Genomic DNA, 26,387 nt, shown 5'->3' with positions numbered 1-26,387 from the left:
AAAGCTTAGTTGCAACCTGCATTGTATGTCAGTGCTTCTCAAACTTCAATATGTATAAAAAAAATCATGCTGATTATGACTTAGTAGGTCTGGGATGAGGTCTGGAATTCTGCATGTTTAACCACCTCTTAAGTGATGCTGAAGTTCCTGATCCACAGCTATGGACCACAAAAAGGAGGGCTTTTTTCTTTAAGTATGAGAGGGTTTTGGTTAAGAATGTTTGGAGAAGTTCTTCGTGGAATTTACTTTAGGAAAGAAGCTTGTTTCTAATTTCCTGCTATTACAAGCAGTCCTACAAAGAATAAATTTATTACATTCAATATTTTTGTACATTATACATTTTGTTTTCTGTTATGCAGCAATAGTCCATTTTATAAAGTCTTAAAATTTATCTTAAACTGTTTATACATTTAATGCAATATTACTTAATATTATGTATTAATAATATATTAGTAATATATATTTAATGCAGTATCTATAAAAAAGATATTATTTATATCTTTAAATTCTCTTAATGGATTTGGGAAGTGTTTTCTCATCCTTTAGTATTATTAACACTGAACAGATGAAAACGTGTGTGTGTGTGTGTGTGTGTGTGTGTGTGTGTGTTCTTTTTCTATAATCCAGGAAGAATATGTTAATCTTTTTAACAATCAGCATCTTACAGGAGAAAAAAGAGGAAGGAAATAATTTCTGTCAGTAAACCTGATCTTTCTAGAATTCAGAGCTGTTAGTTTACCCCAAATCAAATGGAACTCCTGAAAAAAAGACAGGGAGGGTTCAAGCAAGCTGCCATCTTACACTGCTTATCCTAGCAGAACAGCCCTGAGTCGTGCCCAGGGTTTTCACATTCCGTCCCCTTTCATGTTAGCTATCTTTACTGGAAAATCCCAAATCCAGGAAGTGGCCTTTGTATCTGGCATGCCATCACTGCGAAAACAGAATGAATCACAAACTGAAGTTCAGCCTACATTGATTCCAGCTGTATGGCTTGACTAAAAATTCTGTATTTACAGATAAATCAGGTCTATTTGTCTAGTAAAGATGGTAAAGAGGCTATTTTTCCTGATGCAGCTTTTCAAACTGCAGTCAGGTGGTTGGTTCTGCTAATGAAAATGTCAAACAAAAAGAGTGATTTCCCTCCCGAGCAGTGTTAGATGATGGTGTTGTCAAGAGCCTTGCAATTGAATTACCTTCTTGTAATCAATCCCCCCTTATCAGTGAATGCTACTTGTAATGGACTGCTGGCTTCCAGAGTCGTCGTGTGGATTATTTAAAACTTCTTGCTGTCTGGAAGAGGTGTTATCTGTGGCATGTCCACCCTCCTCAGCTGACATTCCTTACTCGAACAGTTGTGAGGCCAGCGTGTGCTGGGAGAGCGTTGCGGGGCAGCCAGTGGGCACAGAGAGCAGCGCTTTGTGCTGGGTCCTCTTACAGCCGTCACTGTCGCCCCATCGCCGTGTGCGCTCACCTAGACCGGATCTGGTTGTGACAGCGTTCTTGTCAGCTCAGTTTTGGTCTTTCATGTGTGCCTGTCAGGTTGCACTGCCAGCCCAGGGAGGAAATGAATGGAAGTTTAACCTGCTATGATGTTTGCCCTGATTTAATGTGTCATATTCAGTTTGGGAAGCCATTTGCTGTTGAAGCCTCTCATAGGGGAAAAAAGCATTTTAAGAAGTTTCAAAATTAATTAATTGCGATGTGCAATCAATTTAGGATGAGTTCTGTAAAAGAAATGCTTTGTCACAATCTTGCAGTATCAACATAGCAACAATATTGGACAATGCTTTTGATTTTGGGAGCTTTAGAATGATAGAACTAAGTCAGAAATTCTTGAACTTTGATTCCTGTTTGTCTCTTGCTGGTAAGTGACTATATTTAGCTTTTCCTTGAATTGGGTTCTTATCAAAGAATGGGAAGACTAACAAATAGTAACAGTAATACCTGTTTGCTAAATGACGAGAGCGAGCCATGTGATATTTTGCATTCTTAGTAGGATAAGGTACAGCAATATGAGCCATTTCTATTACAAAAAGGAACTGTATCGTGTTGAGGAAGAGAACAAGGTTTATTAGAACAAGGGAAAATCAATGCTGGGTTTGTTTTTGTGCAGATAAACAGAAGGCTATCGGCGCTGTCTAGAAAAGAGGTAACCAGCTTTCAGTGGCTTATAGGAGACTTCAGATGCCAGCCAATAGAGAGAATGCATGACTTACAGGAAAGGAAAACAAAAAATAGCCAAGAAACTTTCATTTGTGAAAGAATCAAGGTGAAACCTGCTCCTGACACCTAGATAAGACTTGAAAGAAATAGTCATTTGGTTTCCAGTAGAGTTCTTTTAAAACCATCTTTTAAGAAGTTCTATTTTGCTTTCTCTAGACCTAGAAGTACGTGGTATAATAGCGTAGGAAGACAACCGGACATGAAGAGTGTTCGTTTTAATGATCTCACACTTGACTTATAGTGTAATTTTATGTCATGTGACTGGTACACTTGAAAATGAAGACAGTTTAAAAGTAGGAGAGGACAGAGGCAGGACTTTGGTAGGTGCAATGAGGAAGTCAGCAAATCTCTCCAAAAAACAACAATAAACTGAACAAAGTTGTCAGAAACAACCATTTCAGGGCACTGGAAGTAGAACAAATGCGAACAATAAATTGAGAAGCTTTTACCTGTAAGAAGCTGCTGAACTTCAGATAAGAACAGTGAGAGTTTTTGATGTGCTTGCCTGGGACCCCACCCCCACCCCTCCAGTGCAGTACTTCTCTCAGGGTGGCGCAGACGTGAAAATCAGCGACCTGGCTGCCAGAGAAAGCCCACTTGGTTTGGAGCAGCTGGTGGAAAGCCGTGCCTGTTGGCTTTGTCAGTAAAAGGAATGCTCTCTGTAGCAGCTGAACAAAGCAGTTCTGGTAGCCTAAATAGTTGTCCCAGTTGGGTCAAGCAACAGACTGATGGCCTAGCCAAAAACTGATCAGAGATCCTGGAAATGACACAGACGTAGAAAGGCTGGAACAGCTCTCCACTCATTCCTGACTGACTAGAAGCCTGTGCGCACCTGTAGGTAAGACTGGAGACCTCTCAAGCGATCCGCATATCGCTGGTTGGCTGGGAAATTGAATACGTGTATAGAGGAGATGAAAGGGCCCAGCAAGGAAAAGTGCGGGCAGACCGGAGCTTTGTTCTACAGCCCCTACACAGATCCGTGGGCAGAGGTTGGAAGCCTGTCTGGCTCAAGGTGTGTGAGCACAATCTTTAACCAATCATTGGCTGATCACTAAACTATGTGGACACGGGCAACCCCTAAGCAGTCAGGTTTAAAAATAAAAACAGAATTTTTTTTAAAAAAGCACCTGAGTAGAGACATCATGGCTGCACACCATGGGGGAGATCGATTCTGCAGATTTAGTCCATAAACATTACTAACATGGAAAGATGTCCACTTAATGTAAGTTGTAAAACATGAATAAGATGATCCATTTCGTTAAAAAGAAGGACGGAAGTATATGCTCAAAGGTTGGTGGACCCACATACACATACTTTTTCCCCAAGAGTTTTTAACAGTGATCTTCTCTAGAGGTTTATAGGAATGTTTCTTTCACTTTCTAATTATTTCCAAAATAAATTAGATATTTTTTCTACAGTATACTAGTAATACTTTGTAAACACACACACTTTTTTATTTATTTTTATTCCTTTTTTTCCCCCCTTTCTTCTGCCTTCTCCCCCACCCCCACTCCGGTTCAAGCCGTTGTTTCTCAGTCTAGTTGTGTAGGGCGCAGCTCTCTGGCCCATGCTGGTATTATGAGCCTTGCGCTCCTCCGGCTGGCGCAGTCGGTTGCCAGTTGTTGGTCCGCCGCTCACAGCAGCTCTCGCTGGCTGCCAGCCGCTCACGGTGGCACACAGTAGCTCACGGCAGCACACCTCCAGGGAGAACCATTGTTCACAATCTTAGTTGTAGAGGGCACAGCTCACTGGCCCATGTGGGAATCGAACCGGCGACCTTGGCGTTAGGAGCACGGGCCTCCAACCACCTGAGCCACTGGGCCTGCCCTTTTTTCTTTTTTTAAATTAGTTTCAGCTGTACAAAACAATGTAATAGTTAGACATTTACACCCCTCACATAGGGATAACCTGTCCCCCAGTCACTATATCAAAGACTTTTTAAAAAGGAACACTAACTGTAACTTGGAATTGTGAGATTTACTGAATCAGGTGCTCAGTCTGTAAGCAGTACTTCTCACCTCCATTCCTCCTCCTGTGTTCCTCCTCTCCTTTTTTTTTTTTTTAACATGCCTATTTAATACACTATAAAATCTTTGGGGGCAAAACTGATCTTACTGATGTTTATTCACTTCTCCCCGTCCCATTTCTCTGTTCTAATCATGCATTGCATATAGTAGACTACCTGTAAATATTTGTAAAAGACATATAAAATAGTAATTGTTCCATACAGCAGTTGGAATTCAATACAGTAATCTATAGTACAGTTATTCAATCCACAGTCTTTCTTTTTCTTCCCCTTGAAAATAATCATCAAAACCAAATAACTATCAAAACAAAAACAAAGAACAGCTCTATTTTCCCATGTCCTCCAGTTATTAAATATAGAACAGACTGAATTGTGGTGACGCCTAGGCAGGGAAAAGACTCATTTTCTAGCTTCTCTAATTTGGGACCTGGGCTATTTTTCTTTCATTTTATGTTGTTTCCTTTTCCTTAAAATTGAAAAAAAAAAGAAGTCCTAAGCCTTTTCTACCTTTGATTTTATTACATGTGGCACATGGTCTGCTTGACTTAACAAATTTCTAAGAACAATCAAGACTTTACCATTGAGATGTTATTATTCATTATTTTCAACTTTTTTACTTACAAATGTCTCGTATATAGCACTATGCTTTGAAAGGTATAAGTTATAACAAAACCTTAAAAGTATATTTAATTGTAAATTATTTTCAGTTGGATGAGAGGAAGTTTCCAGTAAAGAAGGTAGATTGAAGTGGCTGCTGAAACCCTCCCACAGATAACAATGAGAAAATCTGGACAAAAACATAACTACTAAAAGCATCCAAAAAACAGATACAAGAGTTGGGGGAGAGTTGACTCCTAGAACAATTGTAATTGGAAGGAGCAAGACTTGAAGGTTTGTGACTTTTTTTGCCAAAAGGTGTGTTGCCAAAAGGTGTGCTCTAGTCCCCATGGTGGCTGTAAGTGGAATGAAATGACAGTGGAAAACTGCAGCCTTACAGGTAATAGGTGACAGAGAACAGAGATCAGGGATAGAAGAGCAGCTGGAAATTTAAGAGGGAAATCCTGGAAGCAAGAGAGAACTACAGGAAGGGTGAGGCCCAGGTTGAAAACTAGACATTGGGCAGAGTAAAAACTCTGCCCAAATCCCTGGTGGACTGTGCATTAGTCAGGATTCTGCAGAGAAACAGAACCAGTGGGATATATAGATATATATAAGGAGATTTATTATAGGAATTCGCTCATGTGATTGTACAGGCCGAGAATTCCCACGATCTGCAGTCTGCAAGTTAGAGAACCACGAAAACTGGTGGTGTAATTCAGTCCGAGTCCAAAGGCCTGCGAATTAGAGGGCTGGTGGTGTAAGTCCCAAACTGAGTCCATGAACCGGAGAACCTGGACTGTTAATGTCCGAGGGCAAGAGAAGATGGATGTTTCAGCTCAAGCAGAGAGAGTGAGCAAATTCTCCCTTCCTCCACTCCACCCTTGTTTCTATTTGGACAAACAGTGGATTGAATGGTACCCACCCACACTGGGGAGGGCTGTCTGCCTTATCAGTTCGCCAACTTAAATGCTAATGTCTTCCAGAAACACCCTCACAGACACACCCAGAAATGATGTTTGGGCATTGCCTAGCCTGGTTAAGTTGACACATAAAACTAACCATCACAACTGTTAAACTACAGGGGAGACCCAAGGGACCCAGCAAAACAAAAAAATAAAAACCAATCAATGAAACAAACAAAAAAAACAGGCGGAGGCAAGAGAGGAATCAAACCTTGAAAGACAGCCTGTACTAGCTGCGAACTGTTAAATGTGATACTTTTTCTTTTCTTTTTTTAACAGTGCATTCCTAAACTGAGTAGAGCTCAGGCAGTAGAAAGCCAAAGCCTTATTGGCAGACCCAGAGACTGCCAGAGCAGCTGGAAAATTAGAGGGAAATCACAAAAATCACAGAGTTTAAACCATCAAATCTGAGTATCAGCTGCCCAAATCTTTGGCCGTCTGCCAAAATACATAGGCGCTGGGAAGAGCCCAGTGAGTCAGGCTAAAAAAGCAGTAGCTGGAAGCTGTAAGAACTGAGCAGATTTATCAGCTGCTGCGTGTCACAGGAGTGACAACTTGATGGTTTGCATCTAGGCAAGTGAACTGCCTACTAGAATAAAACAATAATCCTCAGGACACAGCAGAATCCACAGTTGCTACATCTTATCTACAATGTCTAGTTTTCAACCTGCAATTACTAGATGTGCAATTACTAGAGGTAAAGAAACAGAAAAGTACAACTCATATTTAGGAAGAAAGGCAATCATAGAAATTGTCAAAGTGGGTACAGATATTGGATTTTGAAGACAAAGACTTCAAAGCAGTTATATACATATGATCAAAGAAGTATAAGAAAATATGATCAGAAAAATTAAAGGAAAAAATGAACAGATAGAGAAATTGCAATAATGAAATGGAAACTATAAAGAAATGGAAGATTTAGGACAAAAATAAAACAGTAACTAAAATAAAAATTCACTACTGTGTTTCCCCAAAACTAAGACCTAGCTGGACCATCAGCTGTAATGCATCTTTTGGAGCAAAAATTAATATAAGATCCGGTATGTTATATTACATTATATTATATTTATATATAAGACCCGGTCTTATAGTGAAATAAGACTGGGTCATTATATAAGACCTCCAAAAGACGCATTAGAGCTGATGGTCCGGTTAGGTCTTATTTTCGGGGAAACATGGTAGGTGTGTTCAACAGCAGTTTTGAAATAACAGACAAAAGAATCTGCACTTAAAAACAGAACAATAGAAATTACCGAATTCAAAGAAGAGGCAAGAAAAGATTGAAAAGTGAACAATGCCTCAGAGACTTGTAGGACAATATGAAGTAGTCCCATACGTTGTAATTGAAGTCCCAGAAGCAGAGGCGAAAAATGGGCAGAAAGCAATATTTGAAGAAATGAAAAACCCCAAACTTCCCAAATTTGGTAGAAAACATTAATTTACAGATCCAGGACGTTCAGCGGACTCTTAAGCAGAATAAACACAAAGAAAAGCATTTGTAGGCACATCACAGGTATACTGCTGAAACCAAAGGTAAAAGAGAATCTTAAAAGCAAATAGAGAAAAAAATGACAAGTTACATACAAATGATCAGTATACAAATACGACTAACTTATCAGAAACAGTGAAGGCCAGAAGACACTGGAACAGTAAATATTGAAAGAAAAAAATTATCAACCAAGAATTCAATATCCAGAGAAACTACCCTTCAAAAATGAAGTATAAAGTCATTTCCAAATAAACAAAAGCTGAGAAAATTTATCGCCAGCAGATTTACACTAAAGTTTTTAGAATGAACGAAAATTACACCAGATGGTAACTCAGATCTAGAGAAAGAAACGAAGAGCACTAAAAATAATAAATATGTGGGTAAATGGAAGACAATGTTTCTTTCTTCTCTAATTTCTTTAAAAGACAAATGACTAAAGTAAACAGTACAGCACGATGCTGTAATGTACATAGAGATGCAGCACAATAACAGCAGCACTAAGATGGGGCAGGGTAAATAGACATTTGCTGTTGGAAAGGTCTTACATTTTACCTGCTTATAAGAGACAGACTGGAAATACAAAGACACATTTAGGTTGAGAATAAAAGGATGGAAAAAAATATATGCAAACAGTAAGCATTAAAAACGCTGAATCGGCTATGTTAACATCAAACAAAATAGACTTCAAGACAAGGACAAGGACTAGAGATGAAGGAAATACAAAAATCTTTACTGTGTACGTATAACCCATAATAACAGAGCTTCAAAATACTGAAGCAAAACAACTGATGTAATTAAAGGGAAATGTAGACAAATCCACAATCATAATGGGAGATTTTAGCAGTCTTTTCTTGATAAGTGATTGAAACACTAAACAAAAATCAGTAAGGACATAAAAGATCTGAATGACATTATAATTAACTTAACCTTATTGTCCTTTTATAGAACACTATACAGAATACATTCCATTTTCACATGCATATGAAACGTAAACCGAGATGTTCACCATATACTGGGCAAAAGAGTGATACCTGTCATAGAGTATATTGTCTGACCCCAAAAGAATTAAATTAGAAATCATAAATTATAAAGACATCTAGCAAAGCTCCAAACATCTGCAAATTAACTCCTTTTTAAACAACCTAGGGATCAAAGAAGAAATCACAAGGAACATTAGAAAATATTTTGAACTGGATAATAATGAAAAAATACCCAAATTTGTGGGATGCTTTGCTTAAGGGAAATTTACAGGTTTATTTATGTTAGAAAAGAAGAAATATCTAAAATTAATTATACAAACTTTTAACCTTAGAATACTAGAAAAAGAAAACTAAACCCAAAATAAGTAGAAAGAAGGATAAAAGATTCAAACAAATCATTGAAAGAGAATACAAACATAGAAAAAAATCATTTGAACCAAAAGTTGATTATTAGAAAAGGTACATAAAATTAATAAATCTCTAATTAGAGTGATCAAGAAAAAGAGACAACACAAACTACCAGTATTAGGAATGAAAGGGGGCACACTGCAGATCCTTCAGACGTTAGAAGGGTAATGTGAGACAATTATGAACAATTTTATGTTGATAAATGGCTGATTAAAGTGAAAGGAACAAATTTCTTGAAAGACAAATGACAAAAGCAGACACAAACAGAAATAGAAATGTGAATAGTGAGTAGCCTTTTACCAAACAAATTGAATTTGTAATTAAAAACCATTTCACAAAGAAAACTCCAGGCTCAGATGGATTTACTGTTTTATTATATTGAACAGAATATCAATCATATACAAGATTATAATACATTGTGACCAAGTAGGGTTCATGCCATTAATGCAAGGTTGGTTAGACACCCCAAAATCAGTGTAACTCACCATATTAACAGAAAAAATGACAAAAAGCCATATGATCGTCTCAATGCTTTATTCCTGGTATTGGTAGCAAAGCATGGCTGTCTAATCACATCTATTCAACATGATACTGGAAGTTGTAGTCAGTCATACAATAAGGCATGAAAAAGAACCAAAAAAACCTGAGATTTGTAAAAGATAAATGGTAGTTATTTGCAGATGAAATGGTCACATGTAAAAATTCATAAAGAAATTACAGAAAAGCTACTAGGACTAATAACTGAGTTTTGCAAAGTTATAGGACACAAGGTCAGTCTACTCAAAACCAAATCATTTGTATTTATACACTAGCAACAAATAATTGGAAAATGAAAAAAGTATAGTTTCATATACCTTATCCAAATACATGAAATACTTAGGGATAAATTTCACAAAATGTGTGCAAAATCTATATACTAAAAACTCTAAAACATTTCTGAGAGAAATGAAAGAGACCTAAATGGGCTCAAGAATTGAAAACATTAAGATATTAATTTTCTACAAACCAGGGGGTGGGGGATGGGAAATGAGGGTAAGGGGGATCACATATATGGTGATGGAAGGAGAACTGACTCCGAGTGGTGAACACACAATGGGATTTATAGATGATGTAATACAGAATTGTACACCTGAAATCTATGTAATTTTACTAACAATTGCCACCCCAATAAATTAAAAAAAAATTTTTTTCTACAAACCGATCTATAGAGTCAATACAATCTCGATAAAAATTTTTGTTTTGTTTTTGTTGTAGAAATTGACAAGCCAATTCTAAAATGTATGTAGAAATGCAAGATGTAGAATAGGCGAAGCCAGTCTTCAAAGGAACAACGAAGTGGGAGAACTTACTTACTTTGCAGTACCATAAAGCTATAATATTGGCAAAAGAATAGACTATAGATAGATGAGACAGAATAGAGAATCCAAAAATAGACCCACACACGTATGGACCTACACATGTATAAACAGTCAATTTTCAGCAACGGTGTCAAGGCAATTCAATGGGAAAAGGAAAGTCTTTTCAGCAAAAGATGTAGGGACAATATCTAAGGTGTATGAATATCTGTATAGAAGAAAATGAACACTTGCCCTTATATTTTAACACACATACAACTCAAAATGAATCAGAAGCCTAAAAGTAAGAGTTAAAACTATAAAGCTTTTGGAAGAAGCCATAAGAGCAAATATTTGTGACCTTTGGGTATAAAAAGATTTCCTAAATAGGACACAAAAAGCACAAACTATAAAAATAAATAAATGCTAACTTGGACTTTATCAGAATTTAAAATGTTGCTCTTTGAAAACACTATTAAGAAAAGGAAAAGGCAAGCCACAGTCTGGGAGAAAGTGTATGTAATATACGTATCTGACGGGGACTGTAAAGAATTCTTACAATTCAGTAAAAAGATGGTTACCCATTTTTTAAAAAGGGCAAAAATATGTGAATGAATATTTTATAGGATAACATATTAATGGCCAGGAGTTACATGAAAAGATTCTTTCAGTATTAATCATCAGGGGAAAACAATTTAAAACCATAATGAACTACCATTGTACACCCACAAGCAGAGCTAAAATGTAAAAGACTGATAATACCAAGTGTTAGCAAATATGTGAACAAGTTGAACTTTCATACTCTTCAGTTGAGAATGTGAAGTGGTACAGCTAGCTTGGAAAACAGTTGGCAGTTTCTTTTCTTGCTAAACACATACTTTAGAACCCAGCAATTCCATGCTCAGGTATTTACCCCAGAGAAAGGCTAACCAAGGTGGGCACAAAGACTCCTGAGTATGCATAGCAGCTTCATTCATCATAGCCAAAGACTAGAAACAACCCATGTGTCCATCAGCAGGGGAATGAATAAACAAATTGTGGGCTACCAATCCAATGAAATACTACTCAGCAATAAAAAGAAAATGACATGCACCACAAAATGGATGAATCCCAAAAACCATTATGCTATGTTATGTAAAAGAAACCAGAAACAAAAGTATATATATTGTATGATTCTATTTATATAAAAATCTAGAAGATGCAAACCAATGTACATATGTGACAAGAGGTAGATCAGCAGTTGCCTGGGGCTTGGAGTGGAGCGGGAATTGATTGTAAAGAGGCACAAGGAACTTTTAGGGGTGGTCTGAAAACACCTAAAAATGTCCTTTATCGTGATCACATTGGTATATTGTATGTGAGTTTTATGTTTATTGTGTATAAATTGTTTCCCCCAATAAAGTTGTTCTTTAAAAAAAACACACAACCTTTTTGCTGTTTAAAGAACGTGATTCACTGGATGATTACAGTTTAGGTTGCTTATTTTCTTTTTCAGAACCTCTGTTTTGTTCAGGTCTCTCTGTGGTCATGTCCTTCTAGGAAGACTGGTCCTATCTCACATTCTGGTAATTTTGTTTCATCTTGATGATTTTGCTTCCCCTCCTCTATTAACCAGTTCTGGCCAATAACAGATGAGCGAAGTCTCAGCTGGGAAGGACTTTTAGAGAAGACAAAGAAATGTGATGGATTATATTTGCTCTTTCGCTAACCCCACTAAAATGACCGTAAAGGAATTTGGTTTAAATGAAAAAGGCATAAACCTATGAAGATGAAGAGAAAGGGAGAGGATATAGCAGTCAGTCAGATTTTTACTCAAAACATTTTGAAAGCTGAAAAATAGGTGCATATGTAACTTATGTTTCAACTTTCCTTGGTCTACTAAGTATTTGAGGAGGACGCTTATGAGAAGCAAGCTGATTTTCAGCTACAAGCAGGCAATATTCTGGGATAAGTTTTAGGTACCTCTGGATATACATTGGGCCTGATAACAGAGTATTTGTTAAAGTCTGAAATGTGGAAGAGTTAACGCCCAGATTCCCATCCCACCCTTTCAGGGTACTGCCTCTCCTCCATTCCTGCCAATGGGGAAGTGAAGAGGGATGAAGAAGGAAACTTTTATTGACTAAGCCTTGTAGTACCATAGGTGGACATTATTTTAAATAACAAGTAAAAATTATTTTGATATAAGTAAAAATTTTGATACAAGTAAAAATTTAAAAAGAGAGAGAGCTGAGAGAGTCCTTATTTTCTGTCCCTGGATGTTGGCATGTGATGGGTTGTTGGCTGAGGATGTGGTGACAGGAGTCACTCTTTCCCTTTGTTTCCCTGTTTTCAGAATGGTGAGTGAGTTAGTTCCCTAGCTACCTTCAGTGTGTGTGTGTGATGAATTCATGAATTTTTATATATTTGTTTTTCAGTCTGTTGCCATCGTTATTCTTTTGGATGTTCAAATTGTCACATCTTTGGTCACTGTGGTCTCTTTAAAGGTGGCTTCTTTGTTTTATTCTTGTCCCCGTTCGCACGCCCCCCCCCCCACTCCGGTTCAAGCCGTTGTTTCTCAGTCTAGCTGTGTAGGAGCAGCTCCCTGGCCCATGCTGAGATTATGAGCCTTGCGCTCCCCTGGCTGAGGCACTCGGTCGGCCGCTCACAGCAGCTCACGGCAGCTCTCGCCGGCTGCTGGCCACTCACACTGGCCGCCAACCACTCACACTGGCCACTGGCCGCTCATGGCAGCACACAGTAGCCCACGGTGGCACACAGCAGCCCGCAGCAGCTCACGCCAACCTCTGGCTGCTCACAGCAGTCCATTTCCAGTCCGGCAGCTCACCGCAGCCCAGCTCCAGGGAGAGCTGTTGTTCACAGTCTTAGCTGTAGAGGGCGCAGCTCACTGGCCCATGTGGGAATCAAACCCGCGACCTTGGCAGTAGGAGCACTGCGCTGGAGCCACTGGCCTGGCCCCTTTGTCATTTTGATATAACCCAGTAGTCTTTGATATTTTCTTTGCTTTCTGATATGACAAGGTTTTCTAGGCTCATCTTTTACATTTCCTGCCTCAGACTTAGAATCAGTTACTTTCCTTTTAATGAGAAATAGGATTAAGAGACCACAGTCTCGGTAATAGGGATGCTTATTGCCACTGAGATGGTCATGGCTGCTCATCCTTTTCAGTGGTCAGAACTAAGGAACGTTTCTTTTCTTTCTTTAAAAAAAATCATGGTTTCATAGTGATGATTTCAATTAAAGTTCTCAGGGTTTTTAACTTATTTGGCTTTTATTTGCATTTCTTTTATGCTGAAAAAATAAGGAACATTAATAGAATTACTTATTTTCTTTATCCTACATTATATATAATAGTTTTTAAATAATACCATGTTGTTACTAGCAGCATGATTACTTGATACAGGTTGAGATGTCTTTGTGGTTCTTTTTGTTCTTAGAATATATCCACTTGGAATAACATCCTTGGCTTAAACCAACCAAGAATCACCCTGTGAGCTAGGCAGGGCTCCTCCCATAAGACATGACTACACATTTATTTTTACCTCTTTTTGTTGAATTGTAAAAGATCTGTTGACATTCTGATGTGAAAGGTGAGAATTTAATGCGAAACCCTTTATTTTCTTCCTTCCTCTTCCCTCCTGTATTGGAAAACTGTATTTTCAATTTCTTTGTTGTTGTTGCTAACTTTTGTAACTTTAAATGTTCTAATTATACTTTTATTTCTGGATCCACTAATGCCATTACCTTTAGTTTTTCTCCTCCCATCTAAAAGTTGAAAAACAATAACGCTTATTATTATATAAACATTGTGACTGTCGCCACACAAATCTAAGTATTTGCAGTACTAAGATTACATTTTTTTATTCAAAGGAGAGTGATCCTGGGATAAAGATCCTTAAATTTTTTCATAAATTTTCATAAATTTTATCAGTTATTTAAAATCATATTTTACCTTGCCTCATAGTATTTACATCATTTCTTTTATGGCTTTTTAGGTTTAACCTCAGGATTTCTCATTGCTTTTGTTTTGTTCTTGTTGGCAAAATAATATGCCTTTATGATATTCTCAGGTTTTTATCACCTCTCATTTATACTATTTATTGTATGGAGTTCCCCTTTTTATCCAGAAATTTCGTTCTTAGAGTCTTCGTCTTCCTAATCCGGACCATTTGGTATATGAGCCTACTGTATACAGCTGTCATTGTAAGATTTCTACAATTCCCATCCCTGTGCATTTCCCAGCTCTCATCCCTTCCCCATTCTGGTGACCACTGATGGTTAATTCTTTCAGAATTACTGTATGAATATACTAGCAAACGTAAATGTACATTTTAATTTTCTTCCTGCTTAACATAAATGCCGACATGCTATATATTGATCTATACCCTTTTCATTTAACAGTTGATCTTGGAGATCTTTTCATTTCAGTATAAAATGAGCTTTGTTTTTTTAATTTATTTTTTTTAATTATAGTTGAGATACCATTTTATATGAGTTTCAGGTGTACAACATAGTTATTCAACATTTATATCCCTTACCAACTAATCACCATAATCAGTCTAGTAACCATATCACCATACAAAGTTATGATACTGTTGACTATATTCCCTATGCTTTTCATTACATCCCCATGACTTATTTATTTTATAACTGGAAGTTTGTACTTCTTATTCCCCTTCACCTTTTTCACGCATCTCCCCGCTCCCCTCCGCCTCTGGCAACCCATCAGTTTGTTCTCTAAATCTGTGAGTCTGTTTCTGATTTGTTTGTTCTTGTGTTGTTTTTTAGATTCCACAATATAAGCAAAATCATACAGTATTTGTCCTTCTCTGTTTGACTTATTTCATTTAGCATAGTACCCTCTAGGTCCATCCATATTTTTGCACATGGCAAGATTTCATTCTTTTTATGGCTGGGTAATTTTCCATTGTATATACATGCCACATCTTCTTTATCCATTCACCTTTTGATGGACACTTAGGTTGCTTCCATATCTTGGTTATTGTAAATAATGCTGAAATGAACATAGGGGTGCACATACCTTTTCAGATCAGTGTTCTCGTTTTCTTCAGATAGATACCCAGAAGTTGAATTGTTGGATCATGTGGTAGTTCTGTTTTTATTTTTTGAGGAACCTCTATATTGTTTTTCATAGTGGCTGCACCAGTTTGCAATCCCACCAACACTGCACAAAGGATCCCTTTTCTCCATATCCTCGCCAACACTTATTTGTTATCTTTTTAGTAACAACCAGTTTAGCAGGTGAGAAGTGATATCTCATTGTGGTTTTGATTTGCATTTCCCTGCTGATTAGTGATGTTGAGCATCTTTTCATGTGTCTATTGGCCATCCATATGTCTTCTTTGGAAAACTGTTTGTGCAGGTCCTCTACACATTTTTTAATTGGATTGTTTGTTTTGTTGGTGGTGAGTTGTATGAGTTCCTCATATATTTTGGATATTCACCCCTTATTAGATGTATCATTTGTGAATATCTTCTCCCATTTAGTGGGTTGCCTTTTGGTTTTGTTGATGGTTTTCTTCGCTGTGCAAAAAGCTTTTTAGTCTGATGTAATCCCATTTGTTTATTTTTGCTTTTGTTGTCTTTGACTGTGTAGACATATCCAAAGAGGTATTACTTAGGCTAATATCAAAAAGTTTACTGCCTGTGTTTTCTTCTAGAAGTTTGATGTTTTCTGGTCTTACATTTAAGTCTTTAATCTATTTTGAGTTTATTTTTGTGTATTGTATAAGAAAGTGGTCCAGTTGCTTTTTTTTAATTATATAGACTTTTTTCTATATAAAAGATTTTTTCTTTTTTTTTTTTTTAATTGGGGAATATTGGGGAACAGTGTGTTTCTCCAGGGCCCATCAGCTCCACGTCGCCCTTCAATCTAGTTGTGGAGGGCGCAGCTCAGCTCCAAGTCCAGTCACCATTGCCGTTTTCAATCTTAGTTGCAGGGGGCGCAGCCCACCATCCCATGCAGGAATTGAACTGACAACCTTGTTGTTAAGAGCTCATGCTCTAACCAACTGAGCCATCCTTCTGCCCCCTCCAGTTGCTTCTTTTGCATGTAGCTGTTCAGTTTTCCCAACATCATTTATTGAAGAGACTGTCTTTTCCCCATTGTATATTCTTGCCTCCTGTGTCATTGATTAATTGACCATACTAAACATGGGTTTACTTCTGGGCTCTCTGTTTTGTTCCATTGATCTGTGTGTCTATTTTTTGTGCCCGTACCATACTATTTTGATTACTATAGCTTTGTAGTATAGTTTGAAATCAGGGAGCACGAGACCTCCAACTTTTTTCTTTTTCAAGATTGCTTTGACTATTCAAGGTCTTTTGTGATTCCATATAAATTTTGGGGTTATTTGTTCTAGTTCTGTGGAAAATGTCATTGGTATTCTGATAGGGACTTCTTTTGTTTTTACAACTGCATAGTTGTCCATCCTATGGATGTACCATGATTTAACTAGTTCCTGTTGATGGATATTTTAGGTTTTCCAGTCTACTGCTATTAGAAACAACGTACATCTGTAGAATAAATTTCTAGAGTAAAACTGCTGAGTCAAAGACTATATATATTTGCAAGGTGGGTAGAAGTTACCAAATTGTTCTCTGTAGGGGTGTACCAATTTAGGTTCCCACAAGCAATGTATGAGTGCTCATTTCCCCAACAGCCTTGCCCACCGTGTTACAGGTTTTTCTTTCTTTTTCTTTTAGGGGTGGTGGTGGTGTTTGCTAATCTGATAGGTAAAGGATGGCATTTCAGTGATGAGTCTTCCCCTATGAGGCTGACATAGGAATTACCCCCACTTTCACAAAAACAATGGAAAAGGTCCAGCTCTCTTTACATTTTACAAGATGCAAAGAAATGTTAACAGATTAAGAAATTAACCACAGGAGCTAATTAGAAAAAGACTTGGCAACATGCCCAGCTCATCCAGTGGCAAAAGGAGAAAATATTCCGTTTGTGACACTGTTTAGAAAGGGGTAATTTAAATGCCCTCTAATCTGGGCTAGTAATGTCCAATTAAGAAGTCTGTTAGAATGAAAACACTTGGGTTTTTCTATACTTAGTGGGGTGAAGCAGGGTTTTTGTTCTTCTCTTAAAATCTTCCCTTTAAATATGTTTACATTGAATGGTAAAGATTACAGTTTAATTAAACAGATTGTTTCCTGTTTTCTTTCAAACCACTGTGCTAGGACTTGGAAGGATTCAAGTACTAAGAGTAAAAGTCCCTGTCCTTCAGACACATTTCCTATGAGGCGACTGTAATTCAAGGAGGAACAGGATGAGTGCTTTAAGTGGTAGAAGCAGGGTGGGCCTCGGACAAGGGAAAAGTCTCACCCTGTGGCAGGAAATCAGGACAGGAGGTGGTATTTAGGATGACCTGAAATAGTGGGGAGCAGTAGACACAGATTTAGAGCCTAGGGAAGAGTTTCTAATTGTCTTTTTATCTGATTTGGATGACAGGATGTGAAACACCTATTTTCTTGGCATTAGTACATTCTGGCAGGGAGTGAGACTGGAGTTTAGCCGTGAAGTTTTATATCTAATTTAGGCCGAGTAACCTACTTAGGAACACAGACTCAAGCTAGACGGTCCTGGCTGCCACCCACTAGCTGTATGACCTGGGGCAGGCTATGTAACTTCTCTGTGCCTCAGTTTTCTCATCTATTAAATGAAGATTATCATTGTTTTGAGGATTAAATTAGCCAATGTAAATCGCATATTGTAATGCCTGGCGCATAGTGTTATATGCTTGCTATTATTATGTTGTACCTTCACAAATTGATACTCTTTTATATTTAAAAGACTTTTTCTGGTTACAAAAGTAATATGTGGTCATTGTAAGACCATGTGGCATATGTAGAAAAGCATTTTTAAAAACCCACCTGTAAACTCAGCACTACAAAAGTGTTAGTTAGCATGTTGGCATCTTACCTCAGCAGCCGTCTTGCATGGTGGTCAAGAACATGGACTCTGGAGCCTACTTGCTGGAGTTCACTTCATCGTCCCACCATTTACTAATCTCTCTGAATCTCTCTCAATTTGCTCATTTGTAAAATGTTCATAGAATGCGGATGAAATAAGTTCATATAGGTGAAGCATTTCGGATAGTGCAAGGCAGAGTACGTGCTGTGTCTGCTGCTGTTACTCTTCTCTCTATGTGTATAGAATCCCAGCAGCCTCTGAAATAGAGAATACAAGCAAGTAGGATTAATGGTGGGGGAGCAGGCCTAGAGAATCCAGAATCCTAGAGAATAAATGTACACACACACACACACACACACACACACACACACACACACACGACCTAGGGGAAAGGACAGCTTAGGGAAGGGCAGGACAGTGGACGAAGGGAACTAAAGTAGGTACGACTTTTCAAGAGGTTGTAACTCGATTACGATGGTCCCCCCTTACCCAGTTTGCAGTTTAGTTACCTGCTGTCAACTGTGGTCTGAAAATATTAAATGGAAAATTCCAGAAGTAAATTAATACGTTTTAAATGGCACGCCATCCTGCTCCATCCATCACTGATGTCCAACATATCCACACTGCAGACACTACGTGCCCGTTAGCCACTTAGTATCTGTCTCACTTAGATGCTGTCACCCTATCGCAGTGACTGGTGTTCATGTCACCCTTATTTTACTTAATAATGGTCCCAAACATGAGAGTGGTGATGCTGCCAATTCGGATATGCCAAAGAGAAGCCATTAAATGCTTCCTGTAGGTGAAACGATGAAAGTTCTTGACTTAATAAGGTATTTTGTCACCTCACATCATCACAAAAAGAAGGGCAAGTGCAGTACAATAAGATATTTTGAGAGACCACCTTCGCATAACTTTTATTATAGTATATTGTTATAATTGCTTTATTAGTAGTTGTTGTTCATCTCTCCTTGTGCCTAATTTGTACATTAAACTATCACAGGTATGCATGTATAGTAAAAAACAGTATATATAGGGTTTGGTACTATCTGTGGTTTCAGGCATCCGCAGGCGGTCTTGGGACTTCCCCCCTTTCCCCTCCCCGTAGACAAGGGGGAACTGCTGTAGGTGGAATCTTAGTTCTCACTATTGGGAAATAATTTCTTCCTGGGCAATTGGGGAAAACATGCAATAAATACATGGTTTTAAACTCAAGTAGAAAATAGGAGTGGGTAAACAGCAATAATGAAAAACTCCTTTAGTCTAATTCCATTGGGACAATGAATAAATTCCCACTTGGGATCTCAGCCACATAAGAAAGTAGAGATTCAATTGGCTGTGTTTTCTTCCCACAGAAAAATCCTTATTTGGATTTAAAAATAAATTAGGAAGTGAGCATTCACAGTATCAGGGATTCACTGTTGACTTTCTAGAAATAATAAGCTTTTCCCAAGTCAAGTTGGAGTCTAGGAAGAATATGATAAGTGTCATGAGAGGCAAACACACTTTATTTTAGGGGCCCAACTAGATGGATATTAATCCATGTAGTGGGTTGAATAGTGGCCCCCTGAAAAGATGTGTCTAAGTCCTAACCCCCTACCTGTGAATGTGAAAAAGGGTCTTTGCAGATGTGATTAAATTAAGGATCTCGAGATGAGATCAGCCTGAGTATAGGATAGACCCTAAATCCAATGACTGATGTCCTTATAAGAGAAAGAAGAGGGAGATTTGAGACACACAGAAACAGTGGAGAGACACAAGAGAGAAGGTGTGAAGACAGGCAAAGATTGGGGTGAGGTGTATAAAGCCAAGGAATGCCAGGGACTGCCAGCTGCCATCAGAAGTATAAGAGGCAAGGAAGGGTTCTCTTCTAGAGACTTCAGATGGAATGCAGCCCTGCTGCCAACTTGATTTTAGACTTGTAGTGAACAGAACTAGGAGAGAATAGATTTCTGTTGTTTTCTAGTCCCAAGTTTGTGGTAATTTGTTATGGCAGCCCTCAGAAATTAGTACAGTCAGAGATGGAAATAAAGTATATTTGAGGTTGTCAGTGGGAAAGTTGTATTGTGCAGAGTCACAAAAACATATTTCCCAAGACTTATGCATCTATTGTATAAAGCCAAGTAAGGAATCTTAAAATTTTATAGGCAATCAATTTGGGGTGGGGGCAAATATATCATTTTAGATAGAAATAATCGCAAAAGGCAAAATGAAATGACCCTTTTTATTTGGAGCCCTTAGAAAAGTTGGAGATGGAGAGACAGAGTGTATCTGTATCAGGCGAATTTATAAGCATATCCATTAAATTTTCCATTAGAGAATAACTTAAAAACTATACTAAAAATGATACAGGTTTTATTTCGTATTAATACCAAAAAATGATTGCAGCTCTTCCTTTGAAAATAGTTACTGGTAGAATCCGTCTGACCTGATGCTCTTCTTATCCCACTGTCTCAGTCCCACACAGCATTTATAATTACTTTGAAACCAGGCTTATTTTATTTTATTTTTTAGTTTATTGTCTCTAACATTTATGATCTAAAACGAAATTTTTTTTTAGCTCTTAGTTCTAAAATTTGTACTTCATGTGTTGTGGTCCCAGTAAGTGGACTTTAAAGATGTTCATTCATATCCCAGCCTTCTTTTCAAGCTGGAAGGTCTTTGAATAGATAGCTGTGACGTGACCTGGAGTATCTTCTTCTTTGAAACCGTGTGGTCTCAAACAGTAAGATAATGCTAGTTCCTGTCTGTGATGTTTTGTCAAGAATGCCTAAGGATTATCCTATGACCCACCCCTGAGAGCAGCTGTTTGTTTCTGGAAGCAAAATGTGAGTCCTGCTTTGAGGTGGGATGGGTAGGGAGATCAGAGAAAGATGGAATTAGCTTTAAAAAAAAAAAAAAAGAAGCCAGCTGGTTATACAATACTTAAAAAAAAAAATGTATCCTTTAAAGGTAAAATGACAAGCTGTTTCAGCCCCCAATGTGACCTACTTAAAAAATGTTAATTGTCTTTGTAGAGAAAGACGTCTTGAATCCAGATGATGCAATTTTCTTGTTTTGTTTGTTTAAACATTCTAAGAATCTGCCAGAGTTTGGATGTTGGGAGAAGGGACTAAAGGAAAGAAAAGGCAAGTAAAGACAGGCAGGGGAGCTGACATGCTGTTTGGTGTTTCCTTCCTGGCCCTGCAGTTCGTGGGAAGCGCCCGCATCTGGATGACTGTACCGCCTCCGTAACTGCAAGCAAGAGCAGAGCTTCGTTTGTAGCCTCTTGCTGTTACTGTGCTTCTTTTGAATTGTGCAGAGTAAAGATACCTTCCTGTGTGTTACTCCGTTTATCAGTCAAGTCTCATTGCAGAGGAGATTGCATCGTAGATCAATTCCTCACCTGTGTGGTTTCAAAAATAGTACAACCCTGGGATAATGATGGTAGGACATAATTGAAACGCTAGTTGTATGCTGTATCAAGTTTCTTGTATATAATTCTAGAGTGACATCAGAGCTACAATCTTTTATATTTTGCTGACTTATTCCATTGAGGTCCCCAGTCACCTCTCTTCCCTACATTCTCATATAAAACTTAATTTCTCTTCCCTAGGAATGCTGAGAACCACAGGGGACCTTAGATAAGACCATTTGGTCCCAACATCTTAACGAGCCGCCAAATTGTAGAAAATGGGAATTGCTAGCCTCACAGCTAGTCAGCATGGAGGCCAAGTTCCTTCTCTGTACCACATGGTACTTTTTTTTCCAACTTGAAATGTTGTTCTCTGTCCTCACCTTTATCTGCATCTGCTTACATTTCTAAGGAGAAAAAATACTTCAGTCAGGCTTTTGCTTTTATTACCGTGTTTCCTCGAAAATAAGACCTAGCAGGACGATCAGCTCTAATGCATCTTTTGGAGCAAAAATTAATGTTAAGACCTGGTCTTACTTTACTACAGACCAGGTATAACGTAACATAACATAACACCACGTTTAATTTTAATTTTTGCTCCAAAAGGCACATTAGAGCTGATTGTCTGGCTAGGTCTTATTTTTGGGGAAACACGGTATACTACAACACTGAAATACTTAGTATTGTGGTTAACAGTATTGTCCATTTTCCCAAATCCAATGATTGGTTTTCTGACCTTGGCTTATTCTACTTCTCACCAGCACTTGACACATCTTCTCAAGAACTTTCTTCTCAGGTTTGTAGGGCACATCCTTTCCCTTCCTCACTGGCAGCTTCTCAGTCTCCTTTGCTGGACCTTTCTCCTCTGCCAGACGTCTAAGCATTGGAATGCCCCGGGTTCCATTCTTGGCCTTTTTTCTTTTTTGTTTGAACTTTCCTCTGGAAGAGCGCAACCACTTCCATTGCTTCAAATGCTATCTTTCTGCCATGACTCCTCCATCTGTATCTCTAGCTAATCCTTCCCTAGAGCTCAAGACTCATGGCCCCGCTGCCTACTTTAATTTCCGTTTTAGATACGTAAGCTGTCTCAACCTTGATAATGATCTGGCTTTTCTGCCCGATTCACCCCGAACTTCTGCATTTCAGTCAACAGTGCCACCACCCATCCACTCAGTTGCTCAAGCCAAGAGCCCAGGAATGTCTTCGAACTTGCTTTTTCCCCACACCCTGCATTCAATTTATCAGCAAGTCCTATCAGTTCTACCAGAATGTTCCTGAATTCCACCTTTTTGCCATCTGCACTGCTATGGTACTACTCAGATCAGACCTTCTTCCTGTTGTACCTGAACCCCTTCCGAACTGGTCTTCCTGTTTTCACCCTCTCCGTGGTCCATTATTTGCATAGCAGTAGAGTGATCTAGCACAAATCATTTTATATGGTCCACTTGTTTATTCTTCACTGTGTTCCCATCATAACATAAAGGTCCCTACTGTATAGTCCAGCCTGCGTTTGCCTTTCTAACCTCACATCCTGCTGCTCCCCTCATTCTCTGTGCCGCCTTTGAACCCTTCACATATCCCAACCCCATTTTATGTTTCATCCTCATGCTCTTTACAGATTTCCCTGGATGTATGTCCCTAAAAGTTAGTAGTTTATTCTTGCTTGATTTTGATACAGTATCATACTGTATGTAGTCTTCTGGAACTTCTTTTTTCACTTAGTATTGTGTTTTGGAATTAATACCTGTTAAAGTATAAACTAAGTTCATTCAGTTTCACTGCTGGATAGCACTTGGTCGTGTGAATATACCAGTTTGTCTACTCTTCTGACAGTGTATTATCGGGTTCTGGTGAACATGACACAAATAATACCTAGTTTACAGAGAGCTTACTTCGAGGCTTTTATACAGATGAATCCTTACAACAAGCCTGTGAGTCGGCATTGCAGTCTTCATTTTACAGATGAGGAAACAGGCTTAGGAAGACGCTTACCCACGGTCACGTAGCTAACGACGGCTATGAACACGTTTGTACGTGTCTCCTGGTACACAGGGCAGGAGTTTCTCCAGAAGTGAAATTGCCGCATCCTGGCTTGCACATGTGTTCCAGCTTCATACAATGATGCCTAACAGTTTTCTATGTGATTAAGTTCCAGTTGATACTCCCACTAGCAGCATATGAGTTCCCGTTAAGCCACATCTTCACCCACACTTAGTTTTGCCAATTTTGTGGGTGTAAAATGATATTTTGCTTTCAATTTGCATTTCCCTGATTTCCTAATGAGGTTGAGCATATTTTTCTATATTTATTAGCCATTAGTGTTTCCTCTTCTGGAAACGTGAAGCGTCTGTTTATGTCTGTTGCCCACTTTTCTATTGATTTGTCCGTCTTTTTCTTACTGGATTATGGTTCTTTATATTTCTAGACCCTTTGCCAGTATTGTGAGTTTCAAATATCTTTTCCAAGTTTATAATTTGGTTTTAACTCTCTTTATTGGTGTCTCCTGGTGAACTGAAATTTCTAATTTTAATATTATCGAATTTCTCAGTGTTTTCAATGTCTTATTTAAGAAATTCACTCTTCAGAGTCAGAAAAATATTATTCTATATTTGTCCTAAAATTTTGCCTTTTACAATTAAGTATTTAATCCACCTAGAGATTATTTTTATACATAGTGTGAGGTATGGATCCAATTTTTTTTTCCTATTCATAGTTTATTTTCCCAGTTATTGAGATGCTGCCCTTAGGTCAAGTTTCTGTATAATTGTGGGATTGTTTCTGGGTGCTTTCGTCTGTTCCATTGATCTTTTTTTCTGTTTCTTCACTAATACCGAGTGTTGATTTTGGTTTGAGATAAATGGGCACAGAGGTTCATGGAATAAATATACCTTTTTGACATTTCTCAAATACAAAAGTTAAATAAGAGGATGGACGCTCTTTTACTGAAGGAAGACACAGTTTGGACTGAGAACGACATTCTAACGTTCTTTATTTAGATAAAGCGTGTTTCCCCAACAGATTATCAATCACTTTTCTCATAAGGTCCTTACATTTGACTGGCTCTTCTTTCTTTACATTTTTCTAGGCTGTTCAGCTTGACCCTGAAGAAACTCGTCATGCTAAAAGAAATGGACAAAGATCTTAACTCAGTCGTCATTGCTGTGAAGCTCCAGGTGAGTTGAGCAGGATTATTTGTTCAGGGTTCAAAGAAGCTAGATAACTTTTGCCCAGTGTTGAGGCTTCAGAAATACTGAGGAGTCTGTACTCTCTTCCTTCCCTCGGCAAAGCAAGTGCAGTGGTGGAACACTGATTGAGCTCATGAGACCTACTTAGTCCCAGTTCTGCCTCTTACTTAAATCACTCATTTTTTTCATATGAAGAATAAAAATGGTTCTTTCTGCCCTGCCTATTTAACAGGATTAGTATGAAGACCAAGTGATCTACATGCTCAAGTGTTTGATAATCTATTCAGAAATCACTGGGGTGGCTCATGTCAGTTTCAGCCTTATTCCCAGGATTCCGAGGGCCAAGCAGATGCGTGGGTTGGGGAAGCATTTTGGAGGTTTTCTATAGGGTAGAAGAAACTTATAGATTATTATTTCAGAATTGGAAATTAGAATTTTACTGGGATATTTTATCTTCTGGGTAATTCCCATATTTAACCATTTAACTCCTTATACTTGATTCAGTATCTTCAAGCAACCCAAAATATTTCACATGCATTCATATTCTAAGCATTCCTGAATTTCAGGAAAGAAAAAAGAAACTGAACTATAGGAAAGTTAAGAAATTTATCTGTTGGCAGCTAATTACCAAGTGTCAGAAGTGGGACTAGAAACTAAAGAGCGAGTAATTCATATAGTCATTCAACTCCACCACCAGCCCTTGTTTATTGGTAAGTCCTTTCTAATGACAACTCCCTAGAGTTTACTGAGAACCTGAAGTGCCTCTGGAGTCACTAAATAATTATTGAATTCTTCAGCTTAAGAATGGTGTGTTTATTGACTTTTTATTCACTGAAAAATAGTGAACTATTATCTTATTAGCTAGACCAACTATTATGCAGCAACTTATTGTACTAATAATATGGGCTTCATTAAAATCCACATCTAAAGCACTCACAGTACGTGAACCATGCATTGAAGCCCTCAGCTCTTTCTGAAATAAACACCTTAATTTAGTTCTCAAAACTTAAAACATTTTAATTACTCCTTATGAATTCCTGCGTTTCCCACCTTATGAATTCCCTGTTCATCTTTGTGCGTAATTCTTCCCGATTCTGTGAAACGTTCCCAAACACTGCAGTTGAAAAATCCGGTGTGGGACAATTATGTGCACGTGGAAACTTTCAGTATCTTTCCCTCTTCTCCTATTCTGCACCCTGTTTCTAGGTCACAGGCAGTGTTCCAGTTTTGGGGACTTGTTTCCTTTGCTAAAAGCTGTTGCTTTCCTGTGCAGACACTGTTGGTATGGTTTTGAAAGTTCCTTGCTGTTCTTGCCATCCCCGCAGTTAAATGCCTTTGCCAAAAGAAATAATTTCTTCTATTTCCTGATTAAATATTTAACATTCTATAAAATTTAGAATTATACCAAAAAACTACAAATACCCTGAATTTTTTATTGCTTTACTTCCAAGCAGCTGAAAGTAATTACAGATGTTATCACATTTATTTATCCAGTCACGTAGTTTTTCATTCATTCATTAATTTAATAAATATTTATTGAGCACCTGTTATGTGCCCGGCACTGTCCTAGGCACAGGCAACATAGCAGTGGACAAACCAGACCAAAGTCCCTCCTTTAAGGACTTTTGTGTGTTGTAGAGCAGTTCTCAACATGAGGTTTGCAACCCCAGGCTCCCTAAGGCCCTTTCAGGGGATACACAAGGTCGAAACAACTTTTATGAGAATACTGTGGCATTATTTACCCTTTCCACTGTAGTGACATGTGCACTAAAGGTACAGGGGCCATGGTGGTAAGACAGCAGGTCCTCAGTGCACACCAAGGTAGTTGCCCCACAGATAGTACC

The 26,387-nt window shown here is 38.2% G+C and overlaps 1 protein-coding gene across 2 annotated transcripts in view; it reads left to right on the top strand.

Annotated features, from left to right (window-relative positions):
* The window catches only part of PACS1 (phosphofurin acidic cluster sorting protein 1), a 116,217-nt gene that overhangs the window by 54,345 nt on the left and 35,485 nt on the right, over positions 1-26,387 (top strand). For both annotated transcript variants that reach the window (XM_033120439.1, XM_033120440.1), the window contains exon 2: positions 24,444-24,531. In XM_033120439.1, coding sequence (XP_032976330.1) covers positions 24,444-24,531 — 88 coding nt within the window. The remainder of the gene's footprint in view (positions 1-24,443; positions 24,532-26,387) is intronic.

The sequence above is a fragment of the Rhinolophus ferrumequinum genome, chromosome 11 (assembly GCF_004115265.2).
Source record: "Rhinolophus ferrumequinum isolate MPI-CBG mRhiFer1 chromosome 11, mRhiFer1_v1.p, whole genome shotgun sequence".
NCBI classification, from domain to species: Eukaryota; Metazoa; Chordata; class Mammalia; order Chiroptera; family Rhinolophidae; genus Rhinolophus; species Rhinolophus ferrumequinum.
This window is presented reverse-complemented; position numbering and strand designations above follow the sequence as displayed.